Source organism: Myotis daubentonii, chromosome 8 (assembly GCF_963259705.1).
Source record: "Myotis daubentonii chromosome 8, mMyoDau2.1, whole genome shotgun sequence".
NCBI lineage: Eukaryota > Metazoa > Chordata > Mammalia > Chiroptera > Vespertilionidae > Myotis > Myotis daubentonii.
Window position 1 is genome coordinate 70655043 of NC_081847.1, and position 20804 is coordinate 70675846.

The 20804-nt window shown below is 38.9% G+C and overlaps 1 protein-coding gene across 2 annotated transcripts in view; it reads right to left on the minus strand.

Moving 5' to 3' along the window:
* STK4 (serine/threonine kinase 4) overlaps positions 1-20804 on the minus strand; it is a 90372-nt gene that overhangs the window by 64708 nt on the left and 4860 nt on the right. For both annotated transcript variants that reach the window (XM_059706963.1, XM_059706964.1), the window contains exons 2-7: positions 19046-19126; positions 12650-12778; positions 10186-10300; positions 6549-6713; positions 5282-5449; positions 2824-2961 (exon numbers count right to left, since the gene is read on the minus strand). In XM_059706963.1, the coding sequence (XP_059562946.1) occupies positions 2824-2961; positions 5282-5449; positions 6549-6713; positions 10186-10300; positions 12650-12778; positions 19046-19126 (796 nt within the window). The remainder of the gene's footprint in view (positions 1-2823; positions 2962-5281; positions 5450-6548; positions 6714-10185; positions 10301-12649; positions 12779-19045; positions 19127-20804) is intronic.

Consider the following 20804-nt stretch of genomic DNA (forward strand, 5'->3'; position numbering starts at 1 on the left):
GAGTACATGTACACCCTGATAAATAATACTGAAAACTTTTTCCAGAGATAAGCAAAAGGTCTAGTAATTTGGGAAGTAAGTTTGGAGTAGAGGTTTAAATGGAATAAAGACATTGTTTAGAAGTTACTGAATAATTTACTCATCCTGCTTATTCTTCCTAGTCAGTGTACTACAGCATTTCCAACTATTTATTTAGGTAAAAACAAATTTAATGTAAAAGTGTAGTTACTGCAGAAATACTAAAATTCGTCACAAAGACACTTGAAACACAGGGATATTGCTGAATTCCATTTATAAAAATGAAGTTTTTTAATATTAATACCAACAACCAAAGTGTCCTTCGATAGAGGATTGGATAAAGAAGATGTAGTACATATCTACTATGGAAAACTCAGCCATAAGAAAAGACAAAATACTGCCATTTGCAACAACATGGACAGACCTTGAGAGTATTATTCTAAGTGAAATAAGTCAGTCAGAAAAAGCTAAAAAGCACATGATTTCATTCATATGTAGGATATAAACTGGAACTCATGGACACAGACAATAGTGTGGTGGTTACCAGAGGGAAGAGAATAGAGAGTGGGTGAACGGGGTCTAATATATGGTGACAGAAGATGGTTTGACTTTGGGTAGTGGACACACAGTATACAGATCTTATATCATAGAAATGTACACTTGAAACCTATATGATCCTATTAATCAATGCCACCCAATGCATTTAATTTTTAAAAAATAAAACAAATAAATATTAATACCATCTTACATATTTGTTGTTTATAGTACAATTGTAAGAAATCTCTGTGAAAGGTGGGTGGATGGGTGGGAAGAGATCAACCAAAGAACTTATATGCATATATGCATAACCCATGGACACAGACAATAGGGTGGTGAAGGTGAGGCTAGAAGGGATCCATGGGGGATAAACGGGGACATACTTTCAATAAGAAAGGTTTTTTAAAAAAAATAAATCTATGTGAAATCTATCTTTCTACATGTGAAAGTTACATGTGGAAATTCTTTTTTTTGGGGGGGGGGGGTGTCTGTTGTTTTTCCAAACTTACTCTGATATTGTCCCCAATGTTTCTCTTTTTAATCCCTTCTCTATTCCCCACCACCCATGAAAGGATATGGTCTCCAAGTACTCTATAGATTGAAAGTATGCCTCAACATGTGGTGGGCTCATAACACAGGAGATATCTTTTCCATAAAACTTTATCAGAACCCCAGCCAGGCAGGAGAAGAATTTGCCACTACACTTAGAAACAAGACCCAGCTCATTTGCAAGAATATCATATTTGCTGTTCTTTCCAATTGGAAAGTTTATAAGATAATTTCCCGCCTCGTATCATATACAAACAAGTCTGGCCTGCTATTACTTACCATTGTTTTATGCAAGTGCCCACCCATTCATATTCCTGTATATCGTGAATGGAATGGTTTCTGTTCTTATTACTGCTCTTACATCTAAATTCTTTCATGATGATAGGTACAGGTCTCTAACTATTTCATTATGCCTGTAAGCTGAGTAAGGCTGGAGCATTTCTATATTGATAACTATGTTATTTTATTATAAACTAGGGGCCCGATGCACGAAATTCGTGCACTGGGTGTGTGTGTGTGGGGGGGGAGTGTCCCTCAGCCCAGCCTGCCCCCTCTCACATACTGGGAGCCCTCAGGCGTTGACCCCCATCACCCTCCAATTGCAGGATCGGCCCCTTGCCCAGGCCTGACGCCTCTGGCTGAGGGGTCCGGCCCGGGCAGCGGGGACCTGCAGCTGCAGCAGCCCCGCGATCGTGGGCTCCGCTTTAGGCCCAGGCAAGGGACTCCTAGCTCCTGGGACTGCCAGCTTCGACCGTGCCCAGCTCCCATCGCTGGCTCCACCCCTACTTCCTGCTATCACTGGCCAGGGCGGAAAAGGCACCTGATTCTCCGATCATGGCTGCCCCCCAGCTCTTAGCTCCCCCCTGGGTTTCCAATCACTGTCAGTGGCAGGGGGCTTCTTCCTGCTTTCCCTTTCGCCATCCTGCATTGTGCCTACATATGCAAATTAACCGCCATCTTGTTGGCAGTTAACTGCCAATCTTAGTTGGCAGTTAATTTGCATATAGCCCTGATTAGCCAATGAAAAGGGTAGCTCGTACGCCAATTACCATTTTTCTCTTTTATTAGTGTTGATTATTATCTTTATATGTCTCCGTTATATCAAATACATTATATTGATTCTTTTAAAATTATGGGCATAAACAGGTTTATTATCTATGAGTTTCATTCCAGAAGAGTAATGAGTGTTAAAAAAGTACATATATATAGGTTGTCCCAAAAAATGTATACACTTTGAATAATTATAAAGGCAGTGTTTATTAAAAACCATTTCATTTTCAAAATTAAGCTATCAGCTGTTAAAGTGTGTATACATTTTTTGAATACCCTGTATATATGGGGACTGATATGGTTGAAAACTATTGGCCCAGCTAATAATAACAGCAAATATTTGTCAAATCCATATCGTACTATCTGTAATATGTGTAAAGCATTGTTCAAAGTTATACATATTATGTCACATAATCTTCAGGTGCTCACTAAATGTCAATTCCCATTCTCTAATCCCATAGAGCCCTATATTTTCTTGCCATATTGTCTTGTTCAATGACTTAACATTCTTTTCTATGTCTTTTTGACTCAGTTAGGACCAAACCTACTGACAAGCAGGAAATGTCTTATATTTTGTGACCATCTCCACACAGGTGTAGGTGGGTTAAAAGCATCTTTTGGTTAGCATGTGAATGAAATACAGAGGGAACACCTCAGGGTGATTCATACCTGTAGGAGTTGAGTGGCTGTGGCTCTATGCTCAGGGCTCTTCACAAGACACTGCTTCACAAAATCCATGAAGCTATCTGACCATAGTTCTGGCTTTCGGAATGTGGGAGGAGGGTTGGTAGGAATCATAAAGATTGCCTGGTTAAAAAAAAAATAAAGTAAAATAAAAGTGATGCTTCAATTAAAATGTAACTGGAAATACATTTGAAGTTTGATAAAATGATTTTTCTTTTATCCACTAAAGAGCCCACCCAAATTCCAACAAAAGTCTAAGTATCCAAAGTAAGAAGTCTGACAATTAAAGAACTTGATATAAATCACTCTCTCCTTCCCCCTTCCTGCCCTCACCTTCTCCCTCTTTCATATGTATCCTTGTCCCCCAAACCTCACAATATCCACCAAACTTTTAAAAAATATATTTTTAAAAAATTGACTTTTAGAGAGAGAGCAAGGGAAAGGCAGAGAGAGAAACACTGATGTACTGGGGATCGAGCCTGCAACCCAGGCATGTGTCCTGACCAGGAAATGAACCAGCAACCTTTTGGTACACAGGACGACTCCTAACCAACTGAGTTACACTGGCCAGTCCCCACCAAGCTTGTTAAAATTTTTGTTAACCACAGTACATTGCCTTTCAAAGTAAAAAGGAAAGACCTAAGAGCATCAATATCCTAAAGATAAAACCTCCGCAGAGCTGTCAAATTTCCCTCCTTCCTAAAGGTACCACCACCACTGGCTATAACTAGTTACTGCAAGGAGACCATAAACTCAGAAGTCTCCAAAATCATAAGGGAGTCATTCCCTTTCAAACCAAACCAATTCAACGTACTTAAAAAAAAAAAAAAAATTGGCCCACTACATTGCAGTTAATTGAGTTTCCACTAAAAGAGCCACAGTTAAAAAAACACACAGACAAAAAAAAAAAACTCTTTGCAATAATCAGCTTAAATTATAGTCTTTAAATCTAAAAATATAACCAGTAAATAATCCTACCCTTCCCCACGTCTGCACCTCCCAAAGAGAGGGGAACTTATCTTGGGGCCCATGAATACTTTTTTAAAAAACTGTTAAGTCTTTCAATAGAAGAACTAATTAATCAGAGAAGAGAAGGAGCTGGGTTGGGAGGTATAAAGACTATAAAGCCCGAGGAAGGGTGGAGGTCTGATAACAGTGCTGTGGTGAGGGGTCCTGTGGGTGATGGTGGTAAAGCCCGGAAGCCCCTCAGGGTGTTTTGGTGGAGAGTAAATCTATGGGTCCTTAACACACTAGAACAGTGATGGCGAACCTAGGACACTCATTGTTTTGGTTGATTTTTCTTTGTTAAATGGCATTTAAATATATAAAATAAATATCAAAAATATAAATTTTTGTTTTACTATGGTTGCAAATATCAAACAATTTCTACATGTGACACGGCACCAGAGTTAAGTTAGGGTTTTTCAAAATGCTGACACACCGAGCTCAAAAGGTTCGCCATCACTGCTCTAGAAGTATATGGAGGGTGGCGAGTACAGAGCCTCCAGATCAGTGGTTCTCAACCTGTGGGTCGCGACCCCTTTGGGGGTCGAACAACCCTTCCACAAGGGTCACCTAAAACCATCGGAAAACACATATTGAATATATAATTACATATTGTTTTTGTGATTAATCACTATGCTTTAATTATGTTCAATTTGTAACAATGCAAATACATCCTGCATATCAGATATTTACATTACAATTCATAACAGTAGCAAAATTACAGTTATGAAGTAGGAACGAAAATAATTTTATGGTTGGGGGTCACCACAACATGAGGAACTGTATTACAGGGTCGCGGCATTAGGAAGGTTGAGAACCACTGCTCCAGATGAAGGAGGGTGGTGATCTACAAACCAAAACTTACGAATTTAAATACCTGCAAGAGCCAGGCAGGAATAAGACAACACATGAACCAGGCTGGGTGTTAGTGACAGGCGTTCAAAAAAAATAGTTTGCTTTCCTCTTACCATTTCTATCCAACAAATCTTATTATAAGACAAATTGTACTAAAGACAAACGTTAGAGAAAACACTGCAGTATATGACAACTGATACTTGGTAGACAGGGAACTGTGGAGACTGATGAAGTGGAAAGCCCATGCCCTGTATAACGGAGAAGCGCCAGTTAATGTTATATTAAAATGTGAGCAGCTAAAATAAAAAAATATACATTGCACAAGTCACACCAAGCATTTCCATGGCCTATGTCCTGCCTAGGGCTGTCGATACGGCCTTTGGAATGAAGAGGGGTAAATTATACTTTAAGTAATTAGAGACTACAACTAGTGGAAGTGTATCATCTGGAGTCCAGACTAACATTTAATAACATATAATTAATTCATTTGTCATTTGGTACCTAACCAAGTAAGTCATTTAACAAACTTTCTAATGATGACCAGTAACTAACCACTCCACTGGTTTCCCATCCATTTCCTTACCCTCATTGGATGGATATCGGCATATGGGGGCTTCCCTTCAGCCATTTCTATGGCAGTTATTCCCAATGACCAGATGTCTGCCACACAGTTGTACCCAATTTCCTGAATCACTTCTGGAGCCATCCAAAATGGTGTTCCTATGACTGTATTTCGCTTGGCCATAGTATCCTAAAATAGAAAGGAGAGAGATCAACACTAAGCATCAAAACTATGATGAAAAAAAGACTTTTCCAACAATAAAAACTGTCTTACACCTGAAATACATATAAAAACCATACTCAAGGCATGACCAAGCAAGTCACAAAAGAATTCAAATGACCTAGAGACATAATAGATTCTCAGTTACTAAAACACAAAAAATAATAATCCTTTGTAATAAAGAGGTAATATGCAAATAGACAGTCACACCATTGCACAAGATGGCCAGCAGGGGAGGGCAGTTGTGGGCAATCAGGCCTGCAGGGGAGGGCAGTTGAGGGGGACCAGGCCTGCAGAGATGGCAGTTGGGGACGACCAGGCTTTCATGGTAGGGAGGGCAGTTGACGAGGACCAGGCCTGCAGGGGATGGCAGTTAGGGGAGACCAGGCCGGCAGGGGAGGGCAGTTGGGGGCAACCGGGCCGGCAGGGGACAGTTAGGCATCGATCAGGCTGGCAGGGGTGTGGTTAGGGGGTGATCAGGCTGGCAGGCAGAAGCGGTTAGGGGCAATCAGGAAGGCAGGCAGGCGAGTGGTTGGGAAACAGCAGTCCCAGATTGTGAAAGGGATGCCGGACATCCCCCAAGGGGTCCCAGATTGGAGAGGGTGCAGGCTGTGCTGAGGGACACCCCTGCCCCCAGTGCATGAATTTCATGCACCAGGCCTCCAGTCAATCAATAAAAACCCTAAAATAAGATAGACAAAAATTAAAGATTACTAAAAACTAATGTTGACAATAGCTGCCCTCCCCTGCCGGCCTGATGGCCCCCAACTGCTCTCCCCTGCCGGCCTAGTCACATCCAACTGCCCTCCCCTGCCGGCCTGATCGCCCCCAACTGCCCTGCCCTGCTGGCCTGATCGCCCCTAACAGCCCTCCCCTGCCAGCATTAATGTGAAAGAGATACATCGATTGGTTGCCTCCTGTACTCGCCCCAGACCTGGGCTGGGGGTTGAATCTGCAATCCAGGTTATGCCCTTGATCAGGAATTGAACCCGCAATCCTTTGGTGCATAGGCCAACACTCTAACCACTTAACAACACTGGCCAGAGCAACAAGTAACAGTTTTACTTACTGTAAGTTGACCGGCTACCCCAAAATCTGCAAGTTTTGCATGTCCTTCTGTATTTAGCAAAATATTTCCTGCCTTTATATCTCGGTGTATTTTTCTCATAAAATGAAGGTATTCCAGTCCCTTAAGCGTTGATTGTAATATTGTAGCTATTTCATCTTCTGTTAACTAAAAAAGAATGAGAAATCAAAATGAGGAAAAAAAAAAGATCCAAACTCCTTTCCTAGAATACAAATATAAGATCTTATTCAGCCTGTAAACAGCATTTGACAGCAATGCCACTGCTACACTAACAACTCCCAAAGTTGTATTTCCAGCCCAGATCTCTTCCCAAATACGAGATTCATATATCTGCCTACACAACATGTCCAATGAATACCTAACAAGTATCATAAGCATAATATATCAAACTCAAATTCTTTATTTCTGCCACTACCCTACCCTTCTCCTTACCACTCACCCAACCTATTCTACTCTTCCCAGTCTCCTCTCTCTCAGTAAAAGGCAATTTCATTCTTTCAGTTGTTCTGCCCCAAAACCTTAAGGCCATTCTTGGCTTTTCTCTGTCTTCAAAATATTTCCAAACGTATCCTCTGTAATCATCCTGGTCCAAGCCACCATCAAGTCCTACCTGAAGTATCCTAATAATTTCCTAACCAGTCTCATTGCTTCTGCCCTTGACCCTCTGCAATGTACTTTCCACACAGAAGCCAGAAAGGCCGATAATTAGGTTAAGTCACACTTCAAAAGAAGTAGAGACAAGACTAAAAGTTAGGTCTTTCTATTCCAAAATCCCATATTTTCTGTACCACAGTATACTCCCTTCTGAGTGAGTTGTTTGTCATAAGAGGAACTGAGTGAGAACTTGTGGGTTCATTTTGTTTAGAACTCGGACTGATCAGATAAGTGTTTATCATTCAAGAAATACTTTTTTCAGGACCCTACTGTGTGTCAGGTGACTTTCTTGGTGCTGGGGATATAGTAGTAAACAGATCAAAGGCATTTTTAAATGCAAGGTATGTTTCCAATAGAGAAGACATCACATAAGTAGATATACAAAGAATGCATAATATGTCAGATGGTGATAATGCTGCATTGACCAATAAGGCAGGATAAAGGAATAGAGAATGAAGATGTAAGCCAGATCTGCTCAAAACCCCAATGGCTTCCTCAGTCACTCCAAAGCCAGTCCTCACCAAGGTCTTACATGAGCTGGTTCCCAGCTAACTTCATCTTCTACCACTCTCTCTACCTTGCTCATTCTGTCTCAGCCATCTAGGCTACCTTGATGTTCCCCAACGCTCTGAGCACACTCCCACTTCTGGGCTTTCTAACCTGCTGCTCTCTCTGTCTACAATGCTCTTCATCTAGATTTCTGTATGACTTGCTCCCTTACTGCACTCTCTGTCTCTGATGTCACCTCATCAGAAAACCAGAGAGGCCTTCCCTAGCTCCCTCCATTCCTAGATGATTCATTCTCTATTCCTTTATCCTGCCTTATTGGTCAATGCAGCATTGTCACCATCTGACATATTATACATTATTTGCATACCTATTTATGTAATGTCTTCCCTATTAGAAACGTACTCTGCATTTAAAAATGCCTTTGATCTGTTTATTACTATATCCCCAGCACCAAGAAAGCTACCTGACACACAGTAGGGTCCTGAAAAAAGTATTTCTTGAATGATAAACACTTATCTGATCAGTCCGAGTTCTAAACAAAATGAACCCACAAGTTCTCACTCAGTTCCCCTTATGACAAACAACTCACATTCAGAAGGGAGTATATGGTGGTGCAAAAAATATGGGATTTTGGAATAGAAAGACCTACCTTTCAGTCTTGGCTCTACTTTTTTAGCTGTGTGACTTAACCTAGTTACCAAGCTTCTCTAAGTCTCAGTTTCTCAATCTAAATGCAGGGTATGTTTCCAATAGGGAAGACATCACATAAATAGATATACAAAGAATGCATAATATGTCAGATGGTGATAATGCTGAAATAAAAATGTTACCTTTCTTCAAGAGTGTCATGAAAATGAAATGATATAAGGTATGTTAGAATCCAGTAACTACTACACTATCAACCCATCAATAAATATTCTTTTTTTCTTATAAATTTTTTTAAATATATATTTAATTGATTTTTCTACAGAGAGGAAGGGAGAAGGATAGAGAGTTAGAAACATCGATGAGAGAGAACATCGATCAGCTGCCTCCTGCACACCCCCCACTGCGCGTGTGCCCGCAACCAAGGCACATGCCCCTGACCGGAATCGAACCTGGGACCCTTGAGTCCGCAGGCCAACGCTCTATCCACTGAGCCAAACTGGTTAGGGCCCATCAATAAATATTTAAGGAGCATCTATTATGAGCCAGGCACTATGCTAATAACATTAAAAATAGCTAACAATTGCCGAAACCGGTTTGGCTCAGTGGATAGAGCGTCGGCCTGCGGACTGAAAGGTCCCGGGTTCGATTCCGGTCAAGGGCATGTACCTGGGTTGCGGGCATATCCCCAGTGGGAGATGTGCAGGAGGCAGCTGATCGATGTTTCTCTCTCATCGATGTTTCTAACTCTCTATCTCTCTCCCTTCCTCTCTGTAAAAAATCAATAAAATATTTTAAAAAAAAACAAAAAAAACCCACAAAAATAGCTAACAATTACTAAGCATTTATTCTATACTAGCCACTATTTTTGTAATCTCATTTAATCCTTACAATTAACAAATGAAGTGTGTACTATTATTATCATCACCATTTTATAGATGATGAAGCTGAAGCACAAATTAGGTCACAGAGCTAATAAATGATAGAGCTTGCACTAATGTCCAAGCAAACACTATTGGCAAGGAAGCAAGCTAGAGTTTGGGGTACCTTCTGTGGCCAGAGGACAAAGCTTGCCATTTGTTTCCTGGCCCCTTATTCTAAACAGCTGAACTAATCACTATGGTAGCGCTGCCCCCCAAAAAATATATGTGAGCCACAAATACAACTTTTAATTTTCAAGTAGCCACATTTAAAAAAGAAAATAACAAGCAAAATTAATTTTGATAATACATTTTACTTAACCATACATGTCCAAAATATTATCATTCCAACATTAGTTCAATATAAAAAATTATATACTTTTTACATTATTTTTGTAATAATTCTTCCAAATCTGGTGTGTATTTAATACTTACAACACATTTCAAATCAGACAAGCCATATTTCAAGTCCTCAATAACCATTTGTGCCTAGTGGCTATTATGTAATCACAGTAATAGCAAATAATCTTTCACAGAAAGTATTCTCTTATTAATAGGATGCAAAGGAAGTTAATCTGTGAACATTATGGGTAGGAGAAGAAAACTAACTCCAAACTGAAACATTTAAAATTTATTGTTTAAGCACTAGATAGTCAGTTTTATCTCAGTATGAAATAAGCAAAGCATGTAAATATCACTGGAGTGGAATGTTGTCAAAACTGCCACATTTAAGAGACATTAAAGAGCAAAGAGGGGGGAAAAACATGGAAAGGGGAAAAATCTAACAGTCATCTCTCTAGATATGGTAGTAGGAGAGCACACCAAAAGGCAGAAAAAAGAAGATGGCATAAGAGACTAGCTCAGTGGCATTATTCTAGAAGAAAACTTACTGTTTTATTTCGTAATCGAATGATATCAGATACAGAACCAGCCCCACAGTACTCCATAACGATCCACAAGTCTGTGTTCTTAAAATAACTGCCATAATATTTGACTACATGAGGGCTAGAGAGAGAGAGACAATATAGGTTAGTGGAAAAACCTTCAAACATCTCTATTAATTCATGCTGTTAAACACCTGAAAATTTCTCTGCTCAAAAGAGCAAGTATTCATATTTGTGGTTAAAATGGGCACCCTCCTGATAAGAATGTAAACTAGTATAACTTTTTTGGAGGGCAATAAGTAACAAAAGTGGAAAAAAATGTATGGGTCCTTTAACCCAGCATTTCTAAGTCTACAATTCATTCTAAAGTCTACAATTCATTCTAAAAAAATATTACAGATATTAAAAAAGAAATGATTACCATCGTAGTACTGTTAATAGAACTGATAATTTAGATACCATCTAAATGTCCAACATTAGGGAGTTTAGTTACAGAATACTTGATAATATGAGATTTCCTGTTCTCTCTCTCTCTCTCTCTCTCTCTCTCTCTCTCTCTCTCTCTCTCACACACACACACACACACACACACACGGGCAATTACATGATAATAAGTATAGTGAAACTCCAAAAAGAGATATGGAAGGATATGTATACCAAGTAGTATTTAACAATGATTATTTCTCCAAAGGAAAAAGTGATTTTATCTTCTTCTTTTTATTTGAAATTTTCCTAGATGTCACATGTAGTTTGGGGGGAAAAAACAAAAACCCACTACAATCTATTCTAAAGAACAAATTTGGAGTTTCAAGTCTGAAGAGAGATTCCAAGCAAGGAATTTCAGAGAAAAATCAAACATTCCATTACAACGAAATAATTTGCCATCTGAGAGCTACCAGCTTTAACTGGCTAGATTATTATCAGGGTTCAGTAATGTTGCATAGTAACTGAAGATGCTAAAACCAACTGGGCTTCATTAACTCTCAGGATTTCAAGCCCTTCATCCTTGGGAAATATGCCAATGACAAGGACAGCAGGAAAACCCCCACATAAGTGAATATTAATGAAGACATGGAGGAATAAGTCTGTTAAGGTACATATAACCACACTTGCTCCCAACTCCCTAAATTCCTATGGCATTTACAGCCTCTACGAGGCAATTACTGTCAGGTACTTCCTGTTGGAATATGTTCCATACATCCTGTATTTTCAGCTAGATTTTCTGTACATTTATATGCCTGGCCTGTCCAGTCTACTCCCAGAGGATGAGAACTCGGCCCTGTATTTCTTTGTATTCCTTACAGTACTTAGCACAGAGCAGGCTCTTCAAAATACCACTTCTCTAATTACAGACATTTGTATACCCTGTTTGGAACACAGCTGCGTAGTCGCTCAAAAGTGGCAAAGTGTCAATTTGTCAACTGGAAAGAGCTCCCATAATATATCTTGTGGAGGAGGAAAAGCAACCCTGCTAACTTACTCTGGTCAAGACAATCAAGAAATAGGAGGTTTTTATCTCTTGTAAAGTAACCACCAGTGTATAAAGAATAAAAGAAAGAGAGGGAGGGAGAAGAGATATGACTGAGACTCGAGGGGTCCAGGGCAAATTTCCTAGCAGGTAGCTCCCCCTGTCCTAATGCTGAATGAAGCTTTACCAAAAAAAAAAGGGGGGTTGGGGGGGGGAGGAGTACCAAGTTGATCTGTTGACCAAAAGAGCTTCAGAAGAATGAATGCAGCCTCAAGTGCAAGACTTTCTCATTCCCCTTTCAACTCCCTAGAGCTGGCATTGCCCCTAAGTTTGGGTTTCTCTCAAATCTAAGCAGTACTGGGGAAGCCTGCTCCATCACTGTGAACACCCATGTTGTCACGGAATTTCAGAGCAAACCACGTGCTTTTCTGCGGTCGCCTGTTGGCTTGACTTCCTGCTATAGCATTTGACAAATCTTAGTTCCTCAAAAATAACATATTTAGCTACTCTTAGCTTGAATAATTTCTTAAAGATATAAAGAAAGGACCAATAAGACAGAAATAAGTATTCTCTTTTAACATATCTATATGTACATCCTAAGGTTTCTAAAGCTAAAAAGCATTGAATTATCTCTTCGTAACTATCTCTGGAGAAATGTTTTCTCAATAGGAAGTAAGAGATCATTATTAAAAAAAAAAAAAGCTAGCACCACCTTCTCCCTCTTCGCCTCTTCTTCCTAGTTTTGAAAAGGGCTTACTGAAAAAACAAAACAGAAAACTATGCCGAAATAGAAACTATAAAAGTTTAGCTACAAAAACACAAACTTTTTCATTATATTTTTTTTCTGGAAAACAAACAAACACACGCATAGTGATTCCATTAAGCGCTCCCTTCTGTAAAACATCTAAGTAAAGGCAACTCTAGGCATCAAACCACTTAAACGATCACAGCAAATTCAAAACCATGTTCTCTCCAGAGTTAATACCACATGTCTTTCTTTACCTGTCACATTGCTGCATTATAGAGATTTCCTTGATTATCTCCTGCAGGTCTGATTCCACAGGAACTTGCTTAATAGCCACGATCTGGCCTGTCTCTTTATGAATAGCTTTGTATACGCTGCCATAGGACCTATAATTGGAGGAAGGAGAACATTTATTAAAGTCACAAGCCAAGAGATAAATGTGGTAAATCATAAGCAACTTTCAGTTCTAATTTATATGCCGAAGTACCTAATATATGTATACTTAGCTCTACCTGCAAAATTGAGATAGCTAAAGTATGTTTGGGGGAGGAGGGAAAGAGGGGGGGGGGGGAATTGCCATTAAGAAAACTACCATAAAATGCATAAAATGGCATCTTAAAACTTGACATTTAAATTGTACTAAATGTGTTAGTATGAAATTATTATAGTATCTACCATTTCATGTCTGATGTCTGCCGAAAACTGTGAATCATCTCAGTTCATCCTTACACACACACACACACACACACACACACACACAATGGAAAAGGGGCCATTATCCCTATTACACAGGTAAATGTGAAAAGGCTCAGAGGTACTACATGACTTGGCCAAGGTCACACATAAGTGATAATTAATTGGTCAGTCCAGAATTTGAATCCAGTTGTGACTGAATACAAAGCTTTAGCTCGCTCTACGCTCTACATCGTATTATACTGGGTCACAAACTGGAGGTCTTTGTTTCCTTGTGCTCACTCTAGTACTGAGTTTTTCATTCCTTGTTCCTCTTACTTGCAATAAAACTTAAAACACTATGGAAATGAATTAAAGGTCTAAGTCTCTTTAAATGCTAGTTGCAGGTGAACAGAGCATATAACTATTCTTTTTGCCTTTTACTCTATCATTTCTTAAGAGCTTATTATGAAAATAAAAAGTATATATGTATATTCATTCAATTTGGAGGCTAAGAGTATTAGATTTAGAATCTAAAGACCTAGTCCTACCACCACCACATTTACAGACAGTTTTAATTTTTCATCCTGTTGTGCCTCAATTTTCTCATCTGTAAAATGACAACACCAACTACTTTACAAGACAATTGTAATGATCAAATTACATGCCATCATCACCTTAAATAGATTATAGCTTCATTGAAATTCTGATGGCTGTCAGTGAAATAGTGAGTAAACTGTCTTTCCCATTTCCCAAATATACCTGCTTCTTCATAATGTCTTGGTGAGAAAAGGTCAAAATAGCTGAGTGCTCTAAGTTGCCGAAATGGTACTCAATATTCATTTCAATGTGTTTGTTTTTAAAAATCTATGCAGAGCATATAAAAAATTTCTACTCCATCAGAAACCTTTACATTGACAAAACTACTATAGTGATCCTTAAATGTTACATAAGCTTTTTTTTCCCCTCAAGAGTAAAGCAACCACTGACCATGTGGAGAAGACCCTTCTTCCTTGCTAAGGTAATCCTCTGATTTGTTAGGGTGGTGCACTCCTTTTCCCAGGGGATAAAGCCAGTCACAGTAATCCTATTTCCTTCAGCCAATGACCTAGTTCTAACCAATGAAATTTGAGGGGAATTCTGCTGAAGGGTTTCTGGGTAAGACTTTCTTCCCAGGTAAGAGAGAAGCACCCAAGGCCCATTTTTACTTGCTACTTCCTTTCTGCTTTGGTTACTGTCATGTGAGGCATGATGCTTGAAACTAATGTGGTCATCTTGAGATTATGAGAATTACACAAATGCTAAACCATTATTCAAGCCAATTAACCATTCTGGAATCTTTCACTCCCAGATTTATTATACTTAGTTATTAAATGCCCTTATTGGTTAGCCACTGTTAGTGGGGTATTCTGTTACTTTCAGCCAAAGTTATTCTTGATATGCTAATTCCCATCTGTGTGAAAATGCCTTTATTTCACCTTCATTCTGGAATGACTTTTGCTGGACACAGAATTCTTCTTTGATAATAGCTTTCCCTCAGCATTTTTACTGCAATTTTCCAGTTTCTATTGTTGTTCAGAAGTCAGCTATCACCAGATTATCGTTTTTTTCACAAGTAATCTCTTTGTAGCTTTTAAGATTTCCTCTTCATCTTTACCATTCTACAATTTTACTAGCAGTTGATTTATTTGGCATCTCATAAATTTCTTCAATCTGAAAGCACATATCTTTCTTCAAGTCTGGAGAATTCTCAGCATTATCTCTTTATTTCCTCTTTATCTCTTCTTATATATCCTTCTAGAATTCCTCTTGGACCCGTATTAGACTTCCTCAATCCATGCTGTCCTCTTGGTTTCTAACACTGTATTTCTCTGTCCTGCATTTTGTGATTGGTCCCACTTCTCTCTTCCAATTCACTCTTTTCAGCTTCTCTAGTTTACTGTTTATCCAATTTATTAGCCTTTAGAACTTCAATAATTGTAGTTTTCATTGTCAAGATTCCCAACTTCTTATTATTCATGGGGCTGGCTGACTGTTCATATTAATAATCTGGTATTCTTTTAAGGATGTCATTCCCTCCTTTTATCTTTTTGAAAATCATAAACAAACATGTTAAATCTCTTTCCAGACTGCTCCATTATTTCTACTTCTTTGGGTGTGAATTCTCCCATTTGTTAGGTCTGCTGATTATATCATGGCAGTGGATTTGTTTGTATGAGTTTCCTTTTATCTTGAATGATTTTTCTCTATATAATGCTCACTGTCATGAGCACTCCATGATGGTTTCATAGTTCCCTCAGCCAGTCATTCAGGCTGTACAATTTAAACCAGATCTCATATTAGAAGTTTGAGGGTTTTGCCCCTGAAGAGACCAGACCTGAATGCAGTCCAGGCCCAGTTCCTATCGTCAGACCAGCATCTCCCCTTTTTCTCCAGTCCACATATGATACACAAATTTATTTCAGATTTAGTTCATAGATGCAGAGCTTGTCACAGCCCATAACTTCATGTAGAAAGCCCACCTGCAATCTCTGACAAGGACAGACATGCTTTACCCCTTTCTTACTGTTTCAGATACCTTTTCTATCACAGATCCATAGCTATGTATCCTAATATTTAAAAAATCAATTTTCACTCATTATTCTTATGTATTTAAAATGAAAAGGAGAGCTCCACATACTCATTCAGTAATGTTGACCAAAATACTCTCCATGCTTCCCTATGCCATCTTGATAGCAAAGAAAACTCTGACAGTTCACATGAGCAATTAAGATACCTAATTCTACATACTGCACTTACAGTGACCTAAAGAGGATTTAGAAGGCTTACCAGTAAGCAATCATGCTCACTTACAGGCAAGGCCCTTAAGACCTGATTGCCTCCAACAGAAACTAAGTGAACTTTAATTGGCAATGATGGTGGGAAGCACGCGTTTCCCATAAGCCATACAAGGCAAGGATCAATGTAGAAAAACAGAAATATTTGAGGGCAAATTAACCAGGTGCAAGTCTTAACATTACCACTCACTAGCTATGAAGCCACAGGCAAGATGTTTTTATGAATCACTCTATACACCATTAAGTAAAATAGGAGGGGAAAACACTAGGCTCTAATTCAAAGCACTTTCCAAGTGCTGTCCAGGCATCCTGGTCTGGAGCTTTGGTTCCACTGTCCACAGATCCACACAATTTCCTTAAAATGCAGACTGACTGCAGGCCATGGAATCCAAAGCTGTCCTTTAGCCAGAGTTCATTTCACAAGGCACATGTCAGTGCGAGTTTGCAATCCATTCATTTTCCAGAACAGTTTAAGGGTGGCATGGCAGTTTGTGTTGAGAAGACAGTGCAGTTAAGGTCTTCCTTCAGGATTTTGCTGATTAAATGAGGCTTGATCAGGTTCTTTCAGCCATAATGACAGAAATTCAAGCATTTGTGGGAAGAATAATGTGGGAAGAAAGACTTGAAGCATTATTTGTTTTATCCCTGGTAATATTTTTATAGGAAAATTTCCATCGATGAGGATGTTCATGGGTCTAAAACACAATTAAAAATAATCATAATTAGCTTAGTTTTCCCTTACATTATCTTCTGTCTGTAGTTTTCTTTTCATATTCTCCAAACCAAATCAATCCAGACACAGCTCCCTTAAAGAACACCTAAATATACTTGAAGACCTAAGATTTAATTTTAATTTGACATGAGAAAATTTGAAAATGCTTCGGTTGATACAGTTAAAAATAAAATACTAGTTGCCCACTTACTGAGCACTTACTATGTGACAAGCACTGTACTAAGTACTTTACCACCATTATCTCATGTAATATTCAACCCTAAGAGAGAGATACTAATATCCCCATATTATAGCTGAGGCTTGTGAAGCTTCAAAATATTAAGCAATTTTCCCAAGCTCATTCGTTTATTATGACTAATAAACAGCAGAGCAAGGGTTTTAACACAGGTCTGTCTGACTTCAAAGTCTATATCCTTATTGCTGTAACACACTTCTATTAAAAAATGAAAGAAACAAGTTAGTTACATAGTCAGTTATGCCTAGCACTCTTTATCTTATTCAAAGCATAACCTGTGATCGTTGTTAGATTAAGGGCCTTAGATTCATTTCTTTGAGGAAAATAGCAAGGATGCCAAGCTAAAGCTGAAAAAAGCAGGCAGGAGATGTAGAGGGCAGTTGTTTTCCCATACCTTTCATGCTGCAAAGTCAACTTGCAGTCTTCAGATTTATCTTGCAACTTGTCTTTAGCAGCACAGATGCTATCATCTTTTACTTTCCTTCTCTGCTGAATTTCGTGCTGGATTCCAAAGAGTATTTTTCCAACTTACAAAAAGATGATGACTAATGCTTTTTACAAGGAGGTAATCCATGAAAAACCTATTCCATGTAATCAAGGATAGGGTTTAAAGCGATTATCCTATCTATATAATAAAGAGGAATATGCCAATTGACCATCATGCCATCTCAAAGATAAAGATAATGGCGGCCACAGCCAATAAGGAGGGAATATGCTAATTACTGCCCCACCCTCAAAGATGGTGGTGTCCACAGCCACAAGATGGCGGCGCCCAGTCCCCTCAGCCCTGCCGGGGACCCTGCCTCCAGAGTCCCCCAGTCCCCTCAGCCCCCCAGGGCCGGCAGACACTTGTGCTGCAGGCATTGGCAGCAGCAGAGATGTGATGGGGCATCGCCTTCCCCTGATCGCCAGGTCGCCTCCTGCCCCTGAGGGCTCCTGGACTGTGAGAGGTGGCAGGTAGGGCTGAGGGACCCCCCTCTCCAGCGTATGAGTTTTCATGCACTGGGTCTCTACTTGAACTCTATTAGGCATAAATGACACTAAACCCCAAAATAATTTAATGACATATAAGACCTGATTTTAAAGAGAATATAGTAATTAAACAACAGACACTTAAAATCAGAATCTACAGTAAATAGACAATAGACATTTTTTAAAGTTAACATTTCAGTTCTTCTCTTAAACCAGTACTTGTAAGAGACTTAAAACACACACACACACACACACACACACACACACACACACACACACTTATTTGCTTATATATACAAACTATTTCTGAAGTATACATAAAAAACTGTTACACTGGTTGCTTCTGGGATGTGGATAGAGGTAGGGGGCAAATTTTTTTCACTGTGTACACTTTTATGCTTTTTGAGTTTTGAATAAGAATTACTTACCTATTTAAAAATTAACAACAAAAACTTAAGAAAGGGTATCCCTAATATTTTAATGTTCTTTAATTACAGGAGAATAAATAAGCACACACACAAGAATGAAAAGGATATGTAAAAGTACAAAAAAATTATGATGTAACCTTTATGTATCATGAAAGTCAATAATGGCCACTACTATTACTAAATATCATGTCACCAGTATATTATAAACTCATTCAAAAATCTGTGTTTCAGGAAGTCCACTGGTACCAAACCTGGGATTTTGGATCTCTTAGGAAGTCATAAAACTAGTAATAGTTCTTGATCCATTTACTATATTTCACAATGTTGCACTAACTAAAATGCTGAATTCCTTTTTTAAATTGAAACAAATTACTACATATCAATTAGAAGTCATGAACTACAAATTAAAATGTCTGACTGACAAAAAATTTTAAATAAAGTATAAACTAATTAGTGCTGTTAAATAGATAAAAATCATGCAAACCATGGATTCTACAGAAGTAAAAAACAAAAACAAAACAAAAAACCCAATACATGTCCTTGGTGTTAAAAAGACCAGAATCACTAAATCTTTCTAGAAAAGTGACTGAGGAAAGAGAGAAAGGGCATTTCAAGATGTAAATTTACCTCCCACCCCACCCAGAGCAGTGCCAATATGCATCATCCCCCTTTCTTCTCCTTAGGTTTGCAAAATATTGCCATAAGAAAGGTTCATATCCTTCTGTTGTTGGGGGAAGAAAATGACTGGCATCTACCTATATTTTCTATATACTCACCCTTCTCCAAGTTTCTCTAAGACATCAAACACTTCTTCTGGCTGTTTAGTTAAACTATCTTCATCCAACTTTTTCAGCTGCCTGTGATTGAAGAAATATAAACACAAAACACATTTTACTTGTTAGCAACTAGAACACAAAATACATTATTTTATTTTTTTATATATTTTTATTGATTTCAGAGAGGGAAGGAGAGGGAGAGATAGAAACATCAATGCTGAGAGATAATCATTGATCAGCTGCCTCCTGCACAGCCCCTACTGGGGATTGAGCCCACAACCCAAGGATGTGCCCCGACCAGGAATTGAACTGTGACCTCCTGGCTCATACGTCGAGGCTCAACCACTGAGCCACGCCAGCTGGGCCTAAGATGCTAATTTTAAAATAAACAATGTGCTTGGTTTGATTCCGGGTCAGGGCACATGCCCGGGTTGTGGGCTTGATCCCCGGTGTGGGGCGTGAAGAGGGCAGCCAATCAATGATTCTATCTCATCACTGATGTTTCTATCTCTCCTTCCCTTCCTCTCTGAAATCAATAAAAATACATTTTTTTTAAAAAGAAATACAAAATTAGCATCTTAGGAATTCCTCTATTAAGTCTTCACTAGTAAACAACAACAAAAGTAAACTAAGAGACTTTTAAGGGAAGCTGAAGGACTGTCCTATGGAAGTATAACATGTGTCCTGGGTCATCCTGATGACCCAAAATCAGGACAAGGTGGTGGAGAGCTACCAAGAGGCTAACTTCAGTCCAACAGGTGTAAGAATTTTGTAACAAGAGTAGTTACAGCCCTGGCCCGTGTTGCCCATGGGTTAGAACATCGGCCCACACATTGAAGGGTCACTGGCGTGATTCCCAGTCAAGGTCACATACCTGGGTTACAGGTTTGATCCCCAGCCCCAGTCGGGGTGCGTACAGGAGTCAGTCTCTCTCTCTCTCTCTCTCTCTCTCTCTCTCTCTCTCTCTCCCACCTCACCCTTCCCACCTCCCTTCCACTCTCTCTAAAAAATATCCTCACTTCTTCAGTGAGGATTAAAAAAAACAAAACAGTAGTTCTAAAGTGGTTTAGACGGCCTTAAGTAATTCCTAGATCCCCATCACTGGAAGCTTTAAACAGAAAATAAATCATGTGGCTGAAATGCTATAGAGTAGATTCAAGCATTGGATGTAACCTTTATAATTAACTCATTTAAATCTGAATATCCCATGAATTAAAATGGTATAACTATCTCTTCAGAAAAGAGGTTTAATGTAAAGTTAACTATGAATTGAAACATGGTCTTAAAATTGGAGACTAAGGAATACATAGAAGATCCTTGCCCACCATTAACAAGTTGTTGATAATTTTGTCGAAACACAAAGATTTTACAGGTATCACAGGAATAGGAAGTAGAAAGTATATGCTTAGACATGATCAAAAGTGAAATATACCTAGGCAGCTGAGAGTGTCAAACAGTATCACAAAAACTCTCCCACAAGTAGTCATGTACCTCTGACTAGTCCCCAAAAATCAAAGATATATGGCTGCTTACAACTTCCAGATAATTCAGATTTTTCTGTCTATGCCTAACAACCATAACACACATGGAAGGTTATAAATTAATAATATTATTTTAAACTCCGAGACCTCTGAAAAGTATTAACAGGCTTAAAGAAGGAGCTTGCTAAGGAATATCTGTGTGCCTGTGTATATCTTCTACACAATGACTTCCTGAAACTACAAAAGACAACAAAGAAAAGAGAGCTCAGGAAATGGTG